This window comes from Scyliorhinus torazame, chromosome 1 (assembly GCF_047496885.1).
Source record: "Scyliorhinus torazame isolate Kashiwa2021f chromosome 1, sScyTor2.1, whole genome shotgun sequence".
Classification (NCBI taxonomy): domain Eukaryota; kingdom Metazoa; phylum Chordata; class Chondrichthyes; order Carcharhiniformes; family Scyliorhinidae; genus Scyliorhinus; species Scyliorhinus torazame.
The window spans coordinates 102,255,615-102,276,819 of NC_092707.1; the positions used below are offsets into that span (position 1 = coordinate 102,255,615).

At 50.4% G+C, this 21,205-nt stretch overlaps 1 protein-coding gene across 2 annotated transcripts in view; it reads left to right on the forward strand.

The window, feature by feature from the left end:
- Positions 1-1,708: 1,708 nt before the first annotated feature.
- The window catches only part of LOC140410616 (POZ-, AT hook-, and zinc finger-containing protein 1-like), a 139,080-nt gene continuing 119,583 nt past the window's right edge, over positions 1,709-21,205 (forward strand). For both annotated transcript variants that reach the window (XM_072498933.1, XM_072498941.1), the window contains exon 1: positions 1,709-3,221. In XM_072498933.1, the coding sequence (XP_072355034.1) occupies positions 2,008-3,221 (1,214 nt within the window). In that variant the 5' untranslated portion in view covers positions 1,709-2,007. The remainder of the gene's footprint in view (positions 3,222-21,205) is intronic.

Below are 21,205 nucleotides of genomic sequence, written 5' to 3' on the forward strand. Positions count from 1 at the left end.
TTTTGATGAACATCGACTCCAGCTGAATCTCCCTCCGAGGGGTGATGAGCCGGGTGAGGGGTAGAGCAGGAAAGGGGGAGGAGGAAGAAAGCTGAGGGATGAAGAGGGGGAAAGAGGGTAAAAGGAAGGGGGAAATAAGGGGTGGGAAAGAAAAAGGGGAAGGTGGGTAGCAGGGGGCTGGGAGAGAGGGGGAGGGATGTACTGTTGGGAGTGGAGGACAATAGCAGTGAGGGAGGAGTAGGGGATGATGATGAGGGTTGGGGTGAGGGTAGAGAATGGTGGGGATGATGGATGGAGGGGTTGGGTGATGATGGGGGTGACAATAGGGGTGGGTAGGGAGATGATAGGTTGGGGAATGGGAGAGTGTGGGAGTAGGAGGGTGGATAGTGGGGAGAGTTAGGGGATGACGAGGGTTGGGGCGGTGGATCCAGGAGGAGGTGGGGTTTGGAGGATAATGGGGGTTGATAGGGAGGGGGATAATGAGGGTGGGGGTGATTGGGGAGGAGGAATGGAGATGGGGTGGTGATGATTTAGGGGCGTGGGGTGGTGAGGGGATGATTGGGGGATGGGGACGACGACGAGGGTTTGGGGTTGATTGGGGATGGAGTGGGGTGACTGGGGGATGGGGTGGGGATAACTGGGGGTTGGGGATGTCTGGGCGGATGGGGTGGGGATGACTCGGGTGGATGGGGATGTCTGGGCGGATGGGGTGGGGATGGATGGCGTGGGGGTGACTGGGGAATGAGGTGGGGGTGACTGGGGAATGAGGTGAGAGTGACTGGGGAATGAGGGGGAGATGACTGGGGGGGTTGGGGTGGGGATGGCTGGGGCGATGGTGTAGGAATGACTGGGGGGATGGAGTGGGGGTTACTGGGGGAATTGGGTGGGGATGACTGGGGGTTGGGGATGGGGATGGCTGGGGCGATGGTGTAGGAATGACTGGGGGGATGGAGTGGGGGTGACTGGGGGAATGGGGTGGGGATGACTGGGGGTATGGGTGGGATGACTGGGGGGATGGGTGGGGATGTCTGGGAGGGTGGGGTGAGGATGACGGGGGGGGTGGGGTGGGGATGACGGGGGGTTGGGGTGGAGATGACTAGGGGGGTAGGGTGGGGTGGGGATGACTTGGTGGGGGGGAATGTTTGGGGGCGGAGGATGACTGGGGGGTGGGGATAATAATAATAATCTTTATTGTCACAAGTAGGCTTACATTAACACTGCAATGAAGTTACTGTGAAAAGCCTTAGTCACCACACTCCGACACCTATTCGGGTACACAGAGTAAGAATTCAGAATGTCCAATTCACCTAATAGCACGTCCTTCGGGACAGGTGGGAGGAAACCGGAGCACCCGGAGGAAACCCACGCTCACGGGGAGAACGTGCAGACTCCGCAGTGACCCAAGCCGGGAATCGAACATGAGACCCTGGCGGATGGGGATGGCTGTAGGGTGGGGATTGTTGAGGGGGTGGAGTGGGGTGACTGGTGGGTATCACTGGAGATGGGGGTGGACTGGGGATGACTGAGGATGTTTGGGAGGTATATTGGGGGTGGGAATGTTTTGGGGGAGGGTGGAGTGGCAGTGGCTGAGGGGGGGGGGGGTGTTTGGGGGGGGGGGGGGCGGAGTGGGGTTGGGATGACTGGGGGTGGGGATGGTCCGGGGGGAGGGTCGCTCCGAGCGGAAGCTCCGGCGCTGCCATGTTGTTTGGAGGCGGCTCCGGATGGCGGGGGCCCGGGCTCGGAGGTGAAACAAAAGCGGCTGTGAGAGCTCCCCCCGCGGCTCCGGCCTGGCCTGGCCTAAATTCCCCCATCCACCCCCTCAATCTGTCCTCAGAGCCGGGCTGTCCATGCGGCCTCAGCCCCGGGGTCGGCCGAGTTGCAGAGAGAGCTGCTGTTGCTGCTTTTTGAACCGTCCGAGTGCCCATTCTTTATGATTTATTTCTGTGGTCGGTGAGGGGGTGATTTTTTTCCCTGATAATCTGTGAGTGGGGCAGGCGGGCGGCTGCCATGGAAAGAGCTGCCGAGCAGGCCTGGAACAGCTACACCTACCAGGTGAGCCAGCACAGCGCCGACATGCTGAAGAAACTTAACGGCCAGAGGAAGAACGGCGGCCGCTTCTGCGATGTGGTGCTGCGGGTGGGCGACGAGAGCTTCCCCGCTCACAAGGCCGTGCTGGCCGCCTGCAGCGACTACTTCGAGTCGGTGTTCGGCTCGGCCATGGACGAGACGGCAGGCCGCGAGCTGGAGATGCACACCATCAGCGCCAAAGTCTTCAGGGACATCCTGGATTTCGCCTACACGTCCCGCATCGTGGTCAGGCTGGAGAGCTTCCCCGAGCTCATGACGGCCGCCAAGTTCCTGCTCATGAGGTCCGTCATCGAGATCTGCCAGGAGGTCATCAAGCAGTCCAATGTCCAGATCATGGTGCCCCCGGCCAGGGGGGACATGATGCTCTTCCGCCCTGCCAATGTGGACTTCGGCTTTACCCTGGACCTGGCTGCAGCTGCTGCTGCCAACTGCGCCAATGGCAACTTTGTGGGTGAGAATGGGCACTTGCCTGTCGCTGGTGAAGTCAAGGTGGGCAGTCCCGGTGCCCCTGTGGCCACCCTGCCACCCCTGCAAGGCTCCCTGTCCGCCATGGACGGCTTGGTGACCTCACCCACTGCGCCAACCCTCGTGGCTGGTCAGTTCCAGGCCCCGGTGAACTCCATGGGTATCGACCACACCAAGATCGTCAAGAGGGGGCGCGGGCGACCCCGGAAATCATCTTTGCTGGACCTGCCGCTGCTGACGGCCCCGTTGGCAATGAGGGACGAGGGTTTCTACCCCTGCAGCTTCTGTGGGAAAGTGTTCAAGAACGCCAATCGTCTGCTACTCCATGAGGCCCAGCACACCGGACTGAGCATGGAGCTGGGATCGGGGGAAAATCAAATTCCAGGCCTTGGGGACAGTCTTTTGGCATCTTCGAGCGGCCTCGACCTTCCTCGTAAAAGAGGGAGAATGCGGAAAAATGTGGCTTGTGAGCTCTGCGGCAAAGCTTTCAGGGACGTTTACCACTTGAACCGCCACAAACTGTCGCACTCAGGGGAAAAGCCGTTTGAGTGTCCCATCTGCCACCAACGATTTAAGCGGAAGGACCGGATGACTTACCACATTCGATCTCATGACGGAGCGGTGGGGAAACCATACATTTGCATCAGTTGCGGAAAGGGCTTTTCAAGGTGAGTGGAAAGGGTTAATTTCCCCTTAACACTTAATGTGCCCATAAGGAGGATCTCTACCTGGTTGGCACGCACTGTGCAAGTGATGGGTACAAGCCTGACTTGAGAAACAGAAATTTCGGTGAAATTGCAATTCCAAGAGTTTGAAATTTTCAAATGAATTCCACTTGAAATGTGTCAAGCATTCAGCAGTACAGTTATAGTTTCCTGGCCTTCAGGCGCATGCATCTTGAATGTAATGTATAACACTTGGTACAGATCTGGTGGTGGGAACAGTTTCATGCTAATTAAGAAGCATTTTGCAACAGATCTTAATTTTGTCTCTCCCTCCTGCAACCCCCCCCCCCCCATTATAATGTGTTGGTATCAATGTACCGGCAAACCTGGAGAAAGGACTTATAGAAAAATTGGAAAAAAGAGGAAGTTATGTAAACTCGCAACAGGTTGTTGGTATTTGAATTTGAAAGTCTAGTTTAAACAAGATTGAGGATTCCATTAAAAGAGCATTGGCACCCTATGTGACTGGCACTCAAAGCATTGGACATTCTTGCTGAGGACAGTGTTCCTAAACAGTACTGTTGCTGGCAGGAAGTCTCCCCGTATAGTTTACCATTAAAAATAACAGGTGTACTGTGCTGTTTCAGTTTTCAAACTTTGTACTTTGCTTCCTTGCATGTAGGTAATTGTGTTTTCAATTCTGGATTTAATTTGGGATTAAAAAAGGGGGAAATATTCAATATTTTGTGCCATTAAATTTGTGATCATGTTGAAGGACTTTAACAGGGCTTGTTAGACAAAGAAGCAGCGTGGAGTTAGAGCTCCTATTGTTTTCAAATGACACAAAGTTCGAATCTCTGAACTTGAATTGGGGATTGCAGTAAAATAAGGCAGACTTCATTTCTGAAAATCCGTGCTCTTTATTTATTTTAGCACATAGTTTAACAAAAAGAGCCCTGTTTTCTACCTCTGTTTCCACCATTTTGTGCTAACACTAACATTCACCTCCCCCAACACCCCCCCCCCCCCCTAGCCCGCCCCCAAGTGTTATCCACAGAGCGTTGGTAGGCACAATCTGTGATTCTCCATTAGCCATCAACAGACTAGGCATGTGTAAGCAGCACTGTTTAGCTCAACTTCTGAATTTTCTCTCTCATCCTCTCTCTCTGCCTTCAAGATTGCTCAGCTGAGATTTTAGAAACATGTATTTTGCTAGCCTGCATGTTAATGCTTTCTGTTACAATGACCCAGGCCTGCACTCTTTCTTCTGACTTTTTATTATGTTATTTTCCTTCGCTCCCCAAGGGTACGAAGGAGGGTCAGATGGGTGAGCAGTAAACTCCCAGGCTCAACTAAAGGCACCATAAAACTGGTTGATGGGTGCAAGATATTGGCCATTTAATTGTTTTGTCTCTTCATCCCACCTTGCTCCCCAATAGGCCTCTTACTCCCCGCAGTAAGATGGCTGAGACTTGCAGCTGGCTCTAAAGGAGCTAGGGAACCATACATGAAGCCATTCTGTCATTGGCATGGGACATTGGAAGCAGTTCAGAGAAGGTTCACTAGGTCAATTTCTGCGATTAAGGGATTGTCTTACAAGGAAAGATTGCGCAGATTGAACCGATACTCATTGGAGTTTAGAAGAATTGGAGGTGATCTTATTGAAGCATAGAAGATTCAGAGGGTGTTTGATAAGGCAGATGATAGGAGGATGTTTCCCCCTTGTGTCGGAATCTAAACTAGGGGCACAGTTTAAAAATAAGGTGTCTCCCGTTTAAGATGGAGATGAGGAACTAGCTCTTTGAGGGTGGTTAACATTTGGAATTCTTTACCCCAGAGAGCAGAGGATGCTGCGTGATTGAAAATACAGATTTTTTTTATCTTTAAGGGAGTAGAGGGTTATAGGGAGAAGGCAGGAAAATGGAGTTAAGACCACAGCCCAATTTGCCATGGTCTTATTGCATGGCAGAGCAGGCTTGAGGGGCAAAATGACCAACTCCTGCCCCTATCTTATGTTCTTGGTACTCGTGTTGCACTACTATATTCATTTTACCCCTTATGCTTGATGTATAGTTTTTACCCATATTTCAGATTGAACTAGTGTGACCACTAGGCTTTGATTAATAGTGTCCTGTGGAGTTAAAATCTTCAGACTGTGGGAAAACAGCAGTAACGGTATGGATTTTGAGCTACATTTGTAGACAATGGGTGGAAAGTATGGCCTGCTGGATCTCATGATTGTGTTGCTTGTTGAGAGCACCTAGTATGTCAGAGTGCTCTTACAGGTGTGTTTCTAGTGATTTGAACAATTACGGGATGAGTTAAGATGTAAGCATCGATGCTGGGATGGCATTTATTGTCCATCCCTAATTGCCCTTGAGAAGGTGGTAGTGAGTCCATGTCATGTAAGAAGACCCACTGTGCTGTTAGGAAGGCAGTTCCAGGATTTGACCCAACAACAGTGAAGGATCTGTTATCTAATTCCAAATCAGGATGCTGTGTGGTTTGGAGGGGAACATGGATGTGATGTAGTCCCATCCATCTGCTGTATTTATTCTTCCAGATGTGAGAGGTTACGGGTTTGGAAGGTGCTATTGAAGAAGCCTTGGTGAGTCTATGCAGTTGCATCTTGTAGATGGTGCCACCTCTGGGTGAACCCAACCATTGATCCTCTTAAGGCGAATCTTATTTTCTCGAGACTGAGAAACCCAGCCATGTCACTAACCCAGGTCTCTACACTCTGTGTGTGGGGGGGGCTACGAGTCCCTCCGCATTAATAAGATCCGTCTCCGGGCTACCAGGGAGGCAAAGGCCAAGACGTCGGCCTCGATCGCCCCTTGAACTCCCGGCTCTTCCGATACTCCAAAGATCGCCACCTCCGGATGCGGCACCACCTGTGTTTTGAGCACCGTGGACATTGCCTTAGCGAAACCGTGCCAAAACCTCTAAGCTTCGGGCATGCCCAAAACATGTGGACATGATTTGCTGGGCTCCCTGCGCACCTCGCACACCTGTCCTCTACCCCAAAAAACTTGCTCATCCGGGCCACCATCATGTGTGCCCTGTGGACTACCTGGCTAAGCCTGGCACATGATGAGGATGTATTAATCCTGCTGAGGGCATCCGCCCACAGACCCGCCTCTATCTCTCCTCCTAGCTCGTCTTCCCACTTGTCCTTAAACTCCTCTACCGGAGTTTCCTCCGGTTCCAAAAGTTCCTGGTAAATATCTGACACCTTCCCCTCTCCCACCCAGGTACTGGAGACTACTCTGTCTTGTATCCCCCGTGGCAGCAGCAGCGGGAAGGCCGGAACCTGCCTTCTCAAGAAGTCTCGCACCTGCAGATACCTAAACCCATTCCCTGCTGGCAATTCAAATTTATCCTCCAAGGCTTTCAAGCTGGGGAAGCTCCGTCTATAAATAGATCCCCCATCCTCCTAATTCCTGTCTTTGCCATCTCCGGAACCCACCATCCAGCCGACCCGTACAAACCGATGATTATTATAAATCGGGGTCCAAACCGATGCTCCCTCCACTCTCTTGTATCTCCTCCACTGCCCCCAGATTCTTAGAGCCGACACCACCACCGGACTTGTGGAGTATCGGGCGGCGAGAATGGAAGAGGTGCCGTTATCAGTGCTCCCAAACTTGTGTCGTTACATGATGCCGCCTCCATCCGCTCCCACACCGAACCCTCCCCCACTACCCACTTCCTAATCATGGCTATATTAGCTGCCCAGTAGTAATTGCAAAAGTTCAGCAGCGCCAACCCACCCTCCCCCCGACTACTCTCCAGCAACACTTTCTTCACTCGCGTGGTTTTACCCGCCCACACAAAGCCCAAAATAACCTTATTCACCCGCCTGAAAAAAGTCCTAGGGATGAAGATGGGGAGACATTGAAAGAGTCCTCCTTCATTTGTTCTGCGAGCCGGGATAGGTTTAACTTGTGCAGTGCCTCCCATTCCCAGGCCACCTGGATTCCCAGATATCGAAAGCTCCTTCCTACCATTCTAAACGGTAGCTCTCCCAGTCTCTTCTCCTGCCCTCTTGCCTGGATCGCGAACATCACGCTTTACCCCATGTTCAAATTATACCCCGAAATATTACCAAATTCCCCGAGGATCCGCATAACTTCCTCCATCCCCTCCAACGGGTCTGAAATATACAAGAGCAGGTCATCTGCGTAAAGCGAGACACGGTGCTCCACCCCCTCCAAACCAGCCCTTTCCAGTTCCTAGAGGCTCTTAACGCCAAGGCCAGTAGCTCTATGGCCAGAGCAAAGAGTAGCGGGGAGAGGGGACACCCTTGTCTCGTCCCTCGGTGTAGTTTAAAATATGCCAACCTTAACTGGTTCGTACGCACACTTGCTACTGGTGCCTGATAGAGCAACCGCACCCAGTCAATGATGCCCTCACCAAACATAAACCTTCCCAGCACCTCCCACAGGTAATCCCACTCCACCCGATCAAAAGCCTTCTCCGCCCGATCAAAAGCCTTCTCCGCATCCATCGCTACCACCACTTCCATCTCCTCTCCTTCTGAGGGCATCATAATAACATTTAAAAGCCTTCGGACATTGGCCGTGAGTTGCCTGCCTTTTACAAATCCCGTATGGTCTTCCCCTATCACACCAGGACACAATCCTCTATCCTTGTGGCCAATATCTTAGCCAGCAGTTTGGGGTCCACATTCAGTCGAGACTTTGGCCTGTATGACCCGCATAAGACCATAAGACATAGGAGCGGAAGTAAGGCCATTCGGCTCATCGAGTCCACTCCACTGAGTGGGTTTGCACTGAGTGCTGAGGTTTGCACTGAGTGCTGAATTTGGTGCATTTGAGTGCGATAGTGAGAGTTTGGTGACCGAGGGAGTTAGGTGAGGAGGGAGTAAGGTGCTCCTTTCATTTTGTTTCCGACATTTCCGCAAAGAGTGCGAAGAGAGCCAGGAGTTTACAGAAAGTGTAGCTGACTGGGAGAAGGGTCGGAGGGCGGAGATCTAGTTAGTCCACAGGGCAGCTATATTCTGTCAGGTAAGAGGGGATGGAGGCTAGGCCAGTTACATGCTCCTCCTGTAGGATGTGGGTGGTGAGGGATACCACCGGTGTCCCCGCTGACTATACCTGCGGGAAGTGCACCCAACTTCAGCTCCTCAAAGACCGTGTTAGGGAACTGGAGCTGAAGCTGGATGAACTTCGGATCATCCGGGAGGCAGAGGGGGTGATTGAGAAGAGTTACAAGGAGGTAACCACACCCAAGGTACAGGACAAGAATAGCTGGGTTACAGTCAGGGGGAAAAAAACCAAACAGGCAGAAAGTGCAGGGATCCCTCGTGGCCGTTCCCCTTCAAAACAAGTATACCGTTTTGGATGCTGTTGGGGGGGATGACCTACCGGGGGAAGGCCCTAGCGGCCAGGTCTCTGGCACTGAGTCTGGCTCTGGGGCTCAGAAGGGAAGGGGGGAGAATAGAAAAGCAATAGTTGCAGGAGATTCAATGGTTAGGGGAATAGATAGGAGATTCTGTGGTCGCGAGCGAGACTCCCGGAAGGTATGTTGCCTCCCGGGTGCCAGGGCCAGGGATGTCTCGGATCGTGTCTTCAGGATCCTTAAGGGGGAGGGTGAGCAGCCAGAAGTCGTGGTGCACATTGGTACCAACGACATTGGTAGGAAAAGGGGTGTGGAGGTAATAAACAAGTTTAGGGAGTTAGGCTGGAAGTTAAAAGCCAGGACAGACAGAGTTGTCATCTCTGGTTTGTTGCCGGTGCCACGTGATAGCGAGGCTAGGAATAGGGAGAGAGTGCAGTTGAACACGTGGCTGCAGGAATGGTGTAGGAGGGAGGGCTTCAGGTATTTGGATAATTGGAGCGCATTCTGGGGAAGGTGGGACCTGTACACGCAGGACGGGTTGCATCAGAACCAGAGGGGCACCAATATCCTGGGAGGGAGGTTTTCTAGTACTCTTCGGGAGGGTTTAAACTAACTTGGCAGGGGAATGGGAACCGGATTTGTAGTCCAGCAACTAAGGTAGCCGATATTCAGGACGCCAAAGCGTGTAATGAGGCAGTGGGGAAGGGAACACTGACAAAGGAGAGTACTTGCAGGCACGGAGATGGGTTGAAGTGTGTATACTTCAACGCAAGAAGCATCAGGAATAAGGTGGGTGAACTTAAGGCATGGATCGGTACTTGGGACTACGATGTGGTGGCCATCACGGAAACTTGGATAGAAGAGGGGCAGAAATGGTTGTTGGAGGTCCCTGGTTATAGATGTTTCAATAAGATTAGGGAGGGTGGTAAAAGAGGTGGGGTGGCATTATTAATTAGAGATAGTATAACAGCTGCAGAAAGGCAGTTCGAGGAGTATCCGCCTACTGAGGTAGTATGGGTTGAAGTCAGAAATAGGAAAGGAGAAGTCACCTTGTTAGGAGTTTTCTATAGGCCCCCCAATAGTAGCAGAGATGTGGAGGAACAGATTGGGAAACAGATTTTGGAAAGGTGCAGAAGTCATAGGGTAGTAGTCATGGGCGACTTTAACTTCCCAAATATTGAGTGGAAACTCTTCAGATCAAATAGTTTGGATGGGGTGGTGTTTGTGCAGTGTGTCCAGGAAGCTTTTCTAACACAGTAGGTAGATTGTCCGACCAGAGGAGGGGCAATATTGGATTTAGTACTGGGTAATGAACCAGGGCAAGTGATAGATTTGTTAGTGGGGGAGCATTTTGGAGATAGTGACCACAATTCTGTGACTTTCACTTTAGTAATGGAGAGGGATAGGTACGTGCAACAGGGCAAGGTTTACAATTGGGGGAAGGGTAAATACGATGTTGTCAGACAAGAATTGAAGTGCATAAGTTGGGAACATAGGCTGTCAGGGAAGGACACAAGTGAAATGTGGAACTTATTCAAGGAACAGGTGCTACGTGTCCTTGATATGTATGTCCCTGTCAGGCAGGGAAGAGATGGTCGAGTGAGGGAACCATGGTTGACAAGAGAGGTTGAATGTCTTGTTAAGAGGAAAAAGGTGACTTATGTAAGGCTGAGGAAACAAGGTTCAGACAGGGCATTGGAGGGATACAAGATAGCCAGGAGGGAACTGAAGAAAGGGATTAGGAGAGCTAAGAGAGGGCATGAACAATCTTTGACGGGTAGGATCAAGGAAAACCCCAAGGCCTTTTACACATATGTGAGAAATATGAGAATGACTAGAGCGAGGGTAGGTCCGATCAAGGACAGTAGCGGGAGATTGTGTATTGAGTCTGAAGAGATAGGAGAAGTCTTGAACGAGTACTTTTCTTCTGTATTTACAAATGAGAGGGGCGATATTGTTGGAGAGGACAGTGTGAAACAGATTGGTAAGCTCGAGGAAATACTTGTTAGGAAGGAAGATGTATTGGGCATTTTGAAAAACTTGAGGATAGACAAGTCCCCCGGGCCTGACGGGATATATCCAAGGATTCTATGGGAAGCAAGAGATGAAATTGCAGAGCCGTTGGCAACGATCTTTTCGTCCTTACTGTCAACAGGGGTGGTACCAGGGGATTGGAGAGTGGCGAATGTCGTGCCCCTGTTCAAAAAAGGGACTAGGGATAACCCTGGGAATTACAGGCCAGTTAGTCTTACTTCGGTGGTAGGCAAAGTAAGGGAAAGGGTACTGAAGGATAGGATTTCTGAGCATCTGGAAAGACACTGCTTGATCAGGGATAGTCAGCACGGATTTGTGAGGGGTAGGTCTTGCCTTACAAATCTTATTGAATTCTTTGAGGAGGTGACCAAGCATGTGGATGAAGGTAAAGCAGTGGATGTAGTGTACATGGATTTTAGTAAGGCATTTGATAAAGTTTCCCATGGTAGGCTTATGCAGAAAGTAAGGAGGCATGGGATAGTGGGAAATTTGGCCAGTTGGATAACGAACTGGCTAACCGATAGAAGTCAGAGAGTGGTGGTGGATGGCAAATATTCAGCCTGGATCCCAGTTACCAGTGGCATACCACAGGGATCAGTTCTGGGTCCTCTGCTGTTTGTGATTTTCATTAATGACTTGGATGAGGGAGTTGAAGGGTGGGTCAGTAAATTTGCAGACGATACGAAGATTGGTGGAGTTGTGGATAGTACGGAGGGCTGTTGTCGGCTGCAAAGAGACATAGATAGGATGCAGAGCTGGGCTGAGAAGTGGCAGATGGAGTTTAACCCTGAAAAGTGTGAGGTTGTCCATTTTGGAAGGACAAATATGAATGCGGAATACAGGGTTAACGGTAGAGTTCTTGGCAATGTGGAGGAGCAGAGAGATCTTGGGGTCTATGTTCATACATCTTTGAAAGTTGCCACTCAAGTGGATAGAGCTGTGAAGAAGGCCTATGGTGTGCTCGCGTTCATTAACAGAGGGATTGAATTTAAGAGCCGTGAGGTGATGATGCAGCTGTACAAAACTTTGGTAAGGCCACATTTGGAGTACTGTGTACAGTTCTGGTCGCCTCATTTTAGGAAGGATGTGGAAGCTTTGGAAAAGGTGCAAAGAAGATTTACCAGGATGTTGCCTGGAATGGAGAGTAGGTCTTACGAGGAAAGGTTGAGGGTGCTAGGCCTTTTCTCATTAGAACGGAGAAGGATAAGGGGCGACTTGATAGAGGTTTATAAGATGATCAGGGGAATAGATAGAGTAGACAGTCAGAGACTTTTTCCCCGGGTGGAACAAACCATTACAAGGGGACATAAATTTAAGGTGAAAGGTGGAAGATTTAGGAGGGATATCAGAGGTAGGTTCTTTACCCAGAGAGTAGTGGGGGCATGGAATGCACTGCCTGTGGAAGTAGTTGAGTCGGAAACATTAGGGACCTTCAAGCAGCTATTGGATAGGTACATGGATTACGGTAAAATGATATAGTGTAGATTTATTTGTTCTCAAGGGCAGCACGGTAGCATTGTGAATAGCACAATTGCTTCACAGCTCCAGGGTCCCAGGTTCGATTCCGGCTTGGGCCACTGTCTGTGCGGAGTCTGCACATCCTCCCCGTGTCTGCGTGGGTTTCCTCCGGGTGCTCCGGTTTCCTCCCACAATCCAAAGATGTGCGGGTTAGGTGAATTGGCCAATGATAAATTGCCCTTAATGTCCAAATTGCCCTTGATGTTGGGTGGAGGGTGTTGCGTTTGGGTAGGGTGCTCTTTCCAAGAGCCGGTGCGGACTCGGGGGGCCGAGTGGCCTCCTTCTGCACTGTAAATTCAATGATAATCTATGATTAATCTAGGACAAAGGTTCGGCACAACATCGTGGGCCGAAGGGCCTGTTCTGTGCTGTATTTTCTATGTTCTATGTTCCACCATTCAATCATGGCTGATTTCAACTCCATTTACCCGCTCTCTCTCCATAGCCCTTAATTCCTCGAGAAATCAAGAATTTATCAACTTCTGTCTTAAAGACACTCAACGTCCCGGCCTCCACCGCCCTCTGTGGCAATGAATTCCACAGACCCACCACTCTCTGGCCGAGGAAATTTCTCCTTCTCCCGTTTCAGGATCAATGAAATCGATGCCTGCAATATTGTTGCGGGGGGGGGGGGGGGGGGGGTGGGGTGGGGGGGGGGGGGGGGGGGGGGTGGGGTGGGGGGGGGGGGGTGGGGGGTGGGGGGTGGGGGGGTGGGGGGGTGGGGGTGGGGTGGGGGGTGGGGGGGTGGGGTGGGGGGGTGGGGTGGGGGGGGGGGGGGGGTGGGGGGGGGGTGGGGTGGGGGGGGGGGGGGGGTGGGGGGGGGGGGGTGGGGGGGTGGGGTGGGGTGGGGGGTGGGGGGGTGGGGTGGGGGGGGTGGGGGTGGGGGGGTGGGGGTGGGGGTGGGGGGGGGGTGGGGGGGTGGGGTGGGGGGGGGGGGGGTGGGGGGGGTGGGGTGGGGGGGGGGGGGTGGGTGGGTGGGGGGGGTGGGGGTGGGGGGGGGGGTGGGTGGGGGGGGGGTGGGTGGGGGGGGTGGGTGGGGGGGGGGGGGGGGGTGGGGGGGGGTGGGTGGGGTGGGGGGGGGGGGTGGGGGGGGGGTGGGGTGGGGGGGGTGGGTGGGGTGGGGGGGGGGGGGTGGGGGGGGGGGGAGGACCCCCTTCTCTATTCATTAACTGTGCTTACCAGCAGTGGGCTCAATATCTCTGAAAACATCTTATAGAATTCCACCGGGTAGCCATCAGGCCCCGGGGCCTTGCCCGACTGCATGCCCTCCAGCCCCTCCATTATTTCCTCAATTTCAATTGGGGCTCCCAGCCCTTCCACCAGATCTTCATCCACCCTCAAGAACCTCAACTGACCCAAAAACTGCCTCATCCCTGGTTTAGGGGTTGGTTTAGGGGCTAGTTTAGCACAGTGGGCTAAATAGCTGGCTTATAAAGCAGACAAAGGCAGGCCAGCAGCGGGGGTTCAATTCCCGTACCAGCCTCTCCGACTAGGGGCTTTTCACAGTAACTTCATTTGAAGCCTACTTGTGACAATAAGCGATTTTCATTTTCATTTCATTTCATTTCATTTCATTTTCATCCCCTCCACCCCAGCCGTGGGTACCGACTCGTATATTTTGCTGTAAAAGTCCTTAAACACCTCATTCACCACCTCATTCACCCCCACCGTAATCCCACCTCTACTCTTTACTCTCCCTATCTCTCTGGCCGCCTCCCTTTTTCTGAGGTGGTGCGCTACCATTCTGCTAGCCTTTTCCCCATACTCATAAATCGCCCCCTTGCCTTCCTCAGCTGTTCCACCGCTTTCCCTGTAGTCAACAGCCCAAACTCCGCCTGTAACCTCCGCCGCTCCCTCAGTAGCCCTGTGTCCAGGGCCTCCGAGTATCTCTTGTCCACCTGGAGTATCTGCTCAACTAACCTATCCCTCTCAGCCTGTTCCGCCTTTTCTCTGTGGGCCCATATTGAGATTAATTCTCCTCTGACCACTGCCTTCAAAGCTTCCCAAACCGTTGCTGCAGAAACCTCCCCCGTATCATTTGTTTCCAAGTCGTTTTGGATAGACTTGTTCACCCGCCCACAGATCGCTTCGTCCGCTAACAACCCCACATCCAGCCTCCATAGCGGGCGTTGTCCTCTTTACAAACTAACCCGTAGATCCACCCAATGTGAGGCATGATCCGACACTGCGATTGCCGAGTACTCCGTATCCACCACTCCCGGTATTGGAGCATTGCTCAGAACAAAAAAGTCGATGCGAGAGTGTACCTTGTGAACGTGGGAGAAAAAAGAAAACTCCTTCGCCCGCGGCCGTGCAAACCTCCATTGGTCTACTACCCCCATCTGGCACCCTCCCAGTCCTGGATTTTGACTGGTCCAATTCCAGATCAATGACTGTGTTAAAATCTCCCCCCATGATCAAGTTATGTGACTCTAAGTCTGGGATCTTACCTAACAGCGCCTCATAAATTCCACTTTGTCCCAATTCGGAGCATATACGTTCACGAGTACCACCCACACCCCCTCCAGCTTCCCACTCACCATCATGTACCTACCTCCACCCCCGTGTCTGACACGATTCTCCCTGCCTCGAATACCACTCGATTATTGATCAAGATCGCTACCCCCCCTGGCCTTTGAGTCCAGTCCTGAGTGGAATACTTGGCCAACACACCCCTTTCTCAATCTAGTCCCCTCAAATGCACAAACACGCGAACCCTCTTGATCTGCCCACTCAATCCTCTAACGTTCCATGTAACCAGCCTGGTCGGGGGTCTTCCCGCCCCCCCCCCCCCGACTAGCCATCATCGTTTTTAGGCCAGCCTACAGCTGCGCCCCCAGCCTCCTCGAGCCCCCCCCCCTCGGGCATTTGCCGTCCCCGACCTCCCATTTGTCCACTAGTAACAGCTCTCCCCGGTAACAGCACCAGAAACCCAACCCCCCATATCAAGCTCCAGCTTAACACCTGCTCGCCCCCCACTGTGCTTCCGTGAGTCAGCTGACCAAGCTGAATTGATAGCTCCCACCCATGGCACCAAACAGTCTGTCTCCCCATTGTTCTCTCCTCTCTGCCCCCACTTGGACAAACATATTCAAAGCATCGCATTCCCCAGTAAACAAACATCAGGATAAACAATAGAAAATCAACCACAGAAAAACAACCAGAGAAACTACCCCCCCTCCAACCAGCTCCCAGTAAGTCAAAGTTAACTTTAGCCATCGAAACAGCCCCTTATTGCACATAACACTCTTTATTCAAACCCGCACAAAGTGGTTGTAAACAAATCGCCACTACAATACTCTCCAAGGATTCAGTGGCTTTAGTTCACATCCAGTATTTTTTCCTTGATGAAAGTCAAAACATCGTCTGATGCTTCAACGTAAAAATCCCGTTCCTCATATGTGACCCACAGACGGGCTGGGACAACAACCCGAACTCCACCCCCTTCTTAAAGAGGGCCGCTTTTGCCCGATTAAACCCAGCTCGCCTCTTGGCCAAATCCGCGCCCAGGTCTTGCTAAATGCACAGCACACAATTCTTCCACCTGCTGCTCTGTTCTTTCTTGGCCCACCGCAGAACGTGTTCCTTGTCCAGGAATTGGTGCAAACGTACCACCATCGCCCTCGGCGGCTCGTTTGCTTGGGGCTTCTTCACGAGGGTTCTGTGCGCTCTATCCACTTCCAGGGGCCGAGGGAACGCTTCAGCCCCCATCAACTTCTCCAACATGTTCGTCACATAGGCCAACACATCCGATCCCTCACTGCCCTCAGGGAGGCTGGCGATTCTCAGGTTCTGCCTCCTGGACCTGTTCTCCAGGTCCTCCAGCTTCTCCTGCATTCTTTTCTGGCGGTCATTTACCATCGTCACCTTGGTCTCCAGCACGGTTAGGTATTCCTCGTGTTCGGACACCTTTTTCTCCACCTCCTTGATCGCACGTCCGTGGGTTTCTTGATTCTGCACCACTTGATCAATCGAAGCCTTGATCGCGTCCAGCGTGTCCTCCTTAAGCTTGGCGAAGCAATCTTCAAGAAACTTCACCAGCTGCTCCGTCGACCACTGTGCCGTCTCCCCACGGTCCTGCTTCTCCGCCATGTTTTCGCGCATTGCCTCCTCTGCTCGCGTCTTCCTTGTAGAACTTTGTCTTCTCACATGGCCACTTCTGGTCCAATTCTCCATACACTGGAGGAGGATTTCTCCTCACTGTCTCACACTTCACTGATTTATCCAATAAAATCCGGGAAAAAACAGGGAAAAAGGTCCAAACGTCTGTCACAGGCGGGAGCTATCAAATGTGTGACCTGCTCCTCCATGGCTGTCACCGGAGGTCCCGTCAGCCCAAGTCTTCATGTAGTCCATCTCTTCATGCAGACAAAGCCCCTTCATAGTCACAAACAGTACTGAGCACTGCATTCATCAGTGAATATTCCTGTTTCTGACTTTGTCGGAGGGAAAATCATTGATGAAGCAAAGATGGTTGGTTCTGGGACATTACTCTGAAGTACTCCTATAGCTTTGTCCTGGGATTGAGATGCTTGGCTGTCAACAGTTGCAACCATCCAGGGCAGCACGGTGGCACGTGGGTTAGCCCTGCTGCCTCACGGCGCTGAGGTCCCAGGTTCAATCCCGGCTCTGGGTCACTGTCCGTGTGGAGTTTGCACATTCTCCACGTGTTTGTGTGGGTTTCACCCCCACAACCTAAAAATGTTCAGGCTAGGTGGATTGGCCATGCTAAATTTCCCCGTAATTGGAAAAAATGAATTGGGTACTCTAAATTCATTTAAAAAAACAGTTGCAACCATCTTAGTTCGTGGTAGGTATGACTCTAACCAGTGAGAGCTTTCCCACGATTCCCATTGATTTCAGTTTTACTAGGACTGATGCCACACTCGGTCAAATGCTGCCTTCATTTCTTCACCTCACGTCTGGAAGTTGGCTCTTTTGTCCATGTTTGGACCAAGGTTGGAATGAGATCTGGAGCCGACTGGCCCTGGCAGAACTGAAACTGAGCGTTGGTGAGCAGATTATTGCTGTGTAAATGCCACGTGATAGCACTGTCGATGGCCCCTGCCATCACTTGGATTGAGTGTGGGCTGATAGGGTGTTAATTGGCCAGATTGAATTTGTCCTTTTGTTTTTGCGGACAGGACATAGCTGGGCAGCAAAGTACTTCACGTGACAAAGTGCTTGGATAGGGTTTGTGTCGGATCTTTCCCTGCTCACAATGAGTTCTTGATCATGGTCATGTGAGCCCTGGTATGTGAAAGGTGGGATAGGAGTGGGAATTGAGTGGGCTGAGGCATTTCGCTGTATGGAAGAAAAATAAAGGCAGTCACCATGTGAATTTTAGTGCCTCCCTGTGGCTGACTAGAGGAGTGGTGACAGTGGTCTGTGAGCAGGCTGAGTGTACCTTCTTTCTGGGATTTGGAAGTAACACCTTTGGAGATGAGTGTCAAACCGATGAATAAGAGTTTTCCGTTAACGTCACTGAAACTTTCAGCTTTCGTGCTGCTGCACTTGACATTGAGTGGAGCTTGTCGGTCTGTTTTAAGTGCAATTTTCCAGAAGTGTTACGTCAAGGACAATGAATCTCCAGTCACAAATATGGAGCCTTGTAAATCACTAACACAGCCTGTGAACTACTGACTTCAGTTAAAAGCAAAATACTGCGGATGCAGGAAATCTGAAATAAAAACAGAAAGTGCTGGATAAACCCAGCAGATCTGGCAGCATCTGTGGAGAGAGAAACAGAGCTAATGCTTCAGTTCCATATGGCCCTTCTACAGAACTCCTGGTATTCTTTTGGTCGTACAGAACTTTATTGCGGGAAAAAGAGACATGCTGTCGAAGCTTTTTGTCTTGCACTTATCAGAACAGTTCCTTAATTTGGCCTCAGCTGGAGTATTGCATCCAGTTCTGGCCGCGGGACTTTAGGAATGGCGTGAAGACACTGGAGCGAGTGAAGAAAAGATTCAAGAGAATGGTTCCAGGGATGAGGTGAGTTACGAAGATAGATTGGAAAGTTAGGACTGTTTTCCTTGAAGAAGAGAAGGCTTAGAGGAAATTTCATAGAGATGTTCAAAATCATGAGTGACCTGAAAGAGTAGAGAGGGAGAAACTATTCCCACTCGTGGAACGATCAAGAATGAGAGGGCACAGATTTAAAGTAATTGGTAAAAGAAATAAAAGCAACATGAGGAAAACATTTTCACGAGTGATTAAGATCTGGAATGCACTACTTAAGCGTGTGGCGGAAGCAGGTTCAATCAAGGTGTTGAAAAGGGAATTAGACTGATATTTGAAAAGGAATAATGTGCAGGGTTACTGGTAGAAGGTAAGAGATTGGCACTAAGGGAAGTGCTCTTCAGTCAGCTGGTGCAGACATAATGGGCTGAATGGCCTCCCTGTGCTGCAACCATTCTGTGAAAGTAAGAATGCCAATTATAAAGAGAACAGCAATTTATATTGCAGGACAAGAGAGTGCTGATTGGTTGGAAAGAACTCTGGTAGAGGCGTTGCCATGGAAAATGCACCATAGAACAGTTAACTGCCGAGCTTTTTGTTTAAATTCAAACCAGACCGGTTAACTCTGGTCAAGGTATTGTCATGGGAAATGAACCAGAAATGGTTGTCCCCCAAGCTTTTGTTTAGTTGAAAGCCGATGTGAATATGTGTAGCTTCTAGCACATGCAAGTGAACTGCAAGCCCAACTGATAATCTTAAATTGCTTGTCAATGTAATTCTTAGCACAATCAGTGTTTAGCTAATGCTGTCCAATCATGGAACCACCATCTAATATTGTACATTGTATTCGGTGGTTTGCAAGCAGAAGCTGGTTGCGTACGGTCAATACTTTACCTGTTAAGAACAACGGAAGGGTCACGCTGTTTTATACGATACGCCATTGGGACGTGTGGCCTGTATACCTACCTGGCGTCACACCAGCACTGGAATTCATATACTGCATTACTCATTTGTGTGATAGGCAGAACATCTTTTTGGCTTGGTGGCAGTATCCTGTTTGTGGAGAATACTACTCGTGTTGTTGCCTCATTGTAGAGTGTGAAACGGCTAGTTTCACCTGATGCTCCAATTTTTGAGACCCCTTACCTTGCAGGGTAATATGAGGTAGACTGGCATTTTTCAGGACCCATTCATGAGTTTACGTGATGTACAGTGAGCAATGAACTGATCAGGAAGTCATTATACTGCAGGAAGGTTTTGATGCACCCTATTTTGGAATTATGCTTGCATGGTGAGCAAATCAATTGGGACCCTATTTAAGAGGTTGCCAATAAGGCCAATCTTATAACGTGTGGAATTGTAGGAATCCCAACAAGCATATTGTCCAGTGAAGGTAGGATTATGGTAGACAGTAAAGAATCCATTGGCATATTTTTCAATGTGTTCGTCACATTGCTTATTTTACTGCTCCATTTCAATGGTGAATTTGAGCGCAGGATGGGGCTTGTTAAGATATGTAAGGAAATTCTTACATGCAACTACGGATTCAAATTCTTTTTATTTTTAAATTTTAGAGTACCCAATTCATTTTTTCCAATTCCGGGGCAATTTAGTGTGGCCAAACCACCTACTCTGCACATCTTTTGGGTTGTGGGGGCGAAACCTATGCAAACAAACACGGGGAGAATGTGCAAACTCCACATGGACAGTGACCCAGAGCCGGGATTGAACCTGGGACCTCGGCGCCATGAGGCAGCAGTGTTAACCACTGCAGCACGCGGATTCAAATATAACAAATATATCATCTATGTATCGGAAATTAGCAAGATTAGGTGGTTCGGTGTCATTCCATTGAAGATGCATTTCTCATGGAAACTGGCAAAGATGTTTGGGAGAGCTGTGCCTCGAGGCCCATTGCAGCACCATCCATTAGGGCATACATTGTGTTATTAAAGCTGAACTCAACTGCACGAGTTGCAGAGTTAATAAGGTAAATTAATACAATTTCAGACAATGGTGGTGTGTCTAGCTCCCCATGATATAGTGATGTGGTGCAAATTTTTGACTTTCCTGAGCACAATGCCGTGTCCATGTGCCCGTTTGCCATTGGTGAATAGATTAGCAATGTCAAATGGGCATATGGACACCGCATTGCTATCAATATGCAAGTCCTGTATGGTCTTCACAAAGAGTGAAAGAATTCTTCACTGTATAGATGGAAAACTTGCTCAGAACTGGTTGTAGCAACTCGCCTAACCATTTGACCAGCTCATGTTCTGCAGAACTACAGAAGGTTGAGGGAGCTAGGGCTTTTCTCACTAGAGTGAAGAAGGAAGAGAGGTGACTTGATAGAGGTGTACAAGGTGATGAGAGCATGAGTAGAGTGGATAGCCAGAGACTTTTCCCCAGAGCGGAAATGGCTGTCACGAGGAGACAGTTTATGGTGATTGGAGAAAGGTATCGGGGAGATGTCAGAGGTCGGTTCTTTACACAGAGAGTGGTGGGTGCGTGGAATGCACTGCCAGCGGAGGTGATGGAGTCAAGAGTCATTAGCGACATTTAAGCGACCTTTGGATAGACACATCGATAACAATAAATTGAAGGGGTGTAGGTTAGGTTGACCTTAGAGTAGGATAAGTGGTCAGCACAACATCGTGGGCTGAAGGGCCTGTTGTGTGCTGTACTGTTCTATGTTCTACAACTATTCATCGATAAGATAGGGTGTAAAGTGATTCTGTGCATCTTGGGCAGCCCGTACATAGAACATTACAGCGCATGCGGACGCAATGAGCTATGAGCACAAATCGTATCACATATACTACCCAGCAGCCTGTCATTGTTACACAAGTCCAACACGCGTTTTTGTAACTCGCTTTCGAGTGGGACTGTTCTATCATGCTTAGTAGCAGATCCAATGGATTCACATTTTGACTCGTTGTTAAGTGCATTTTTTTGGTAAAGTAATACTTGTTGAGGATGACTATTCCAGTCCCTTTGTAGGATTTACAGTCTGGGTCAGCCTTGAGGCCTCACAACATTACCAAACATTTGCGATGCATGTGGGAAACAACCAAGTAATTCTACATCCCACAACATGCTTGTGCTAGATC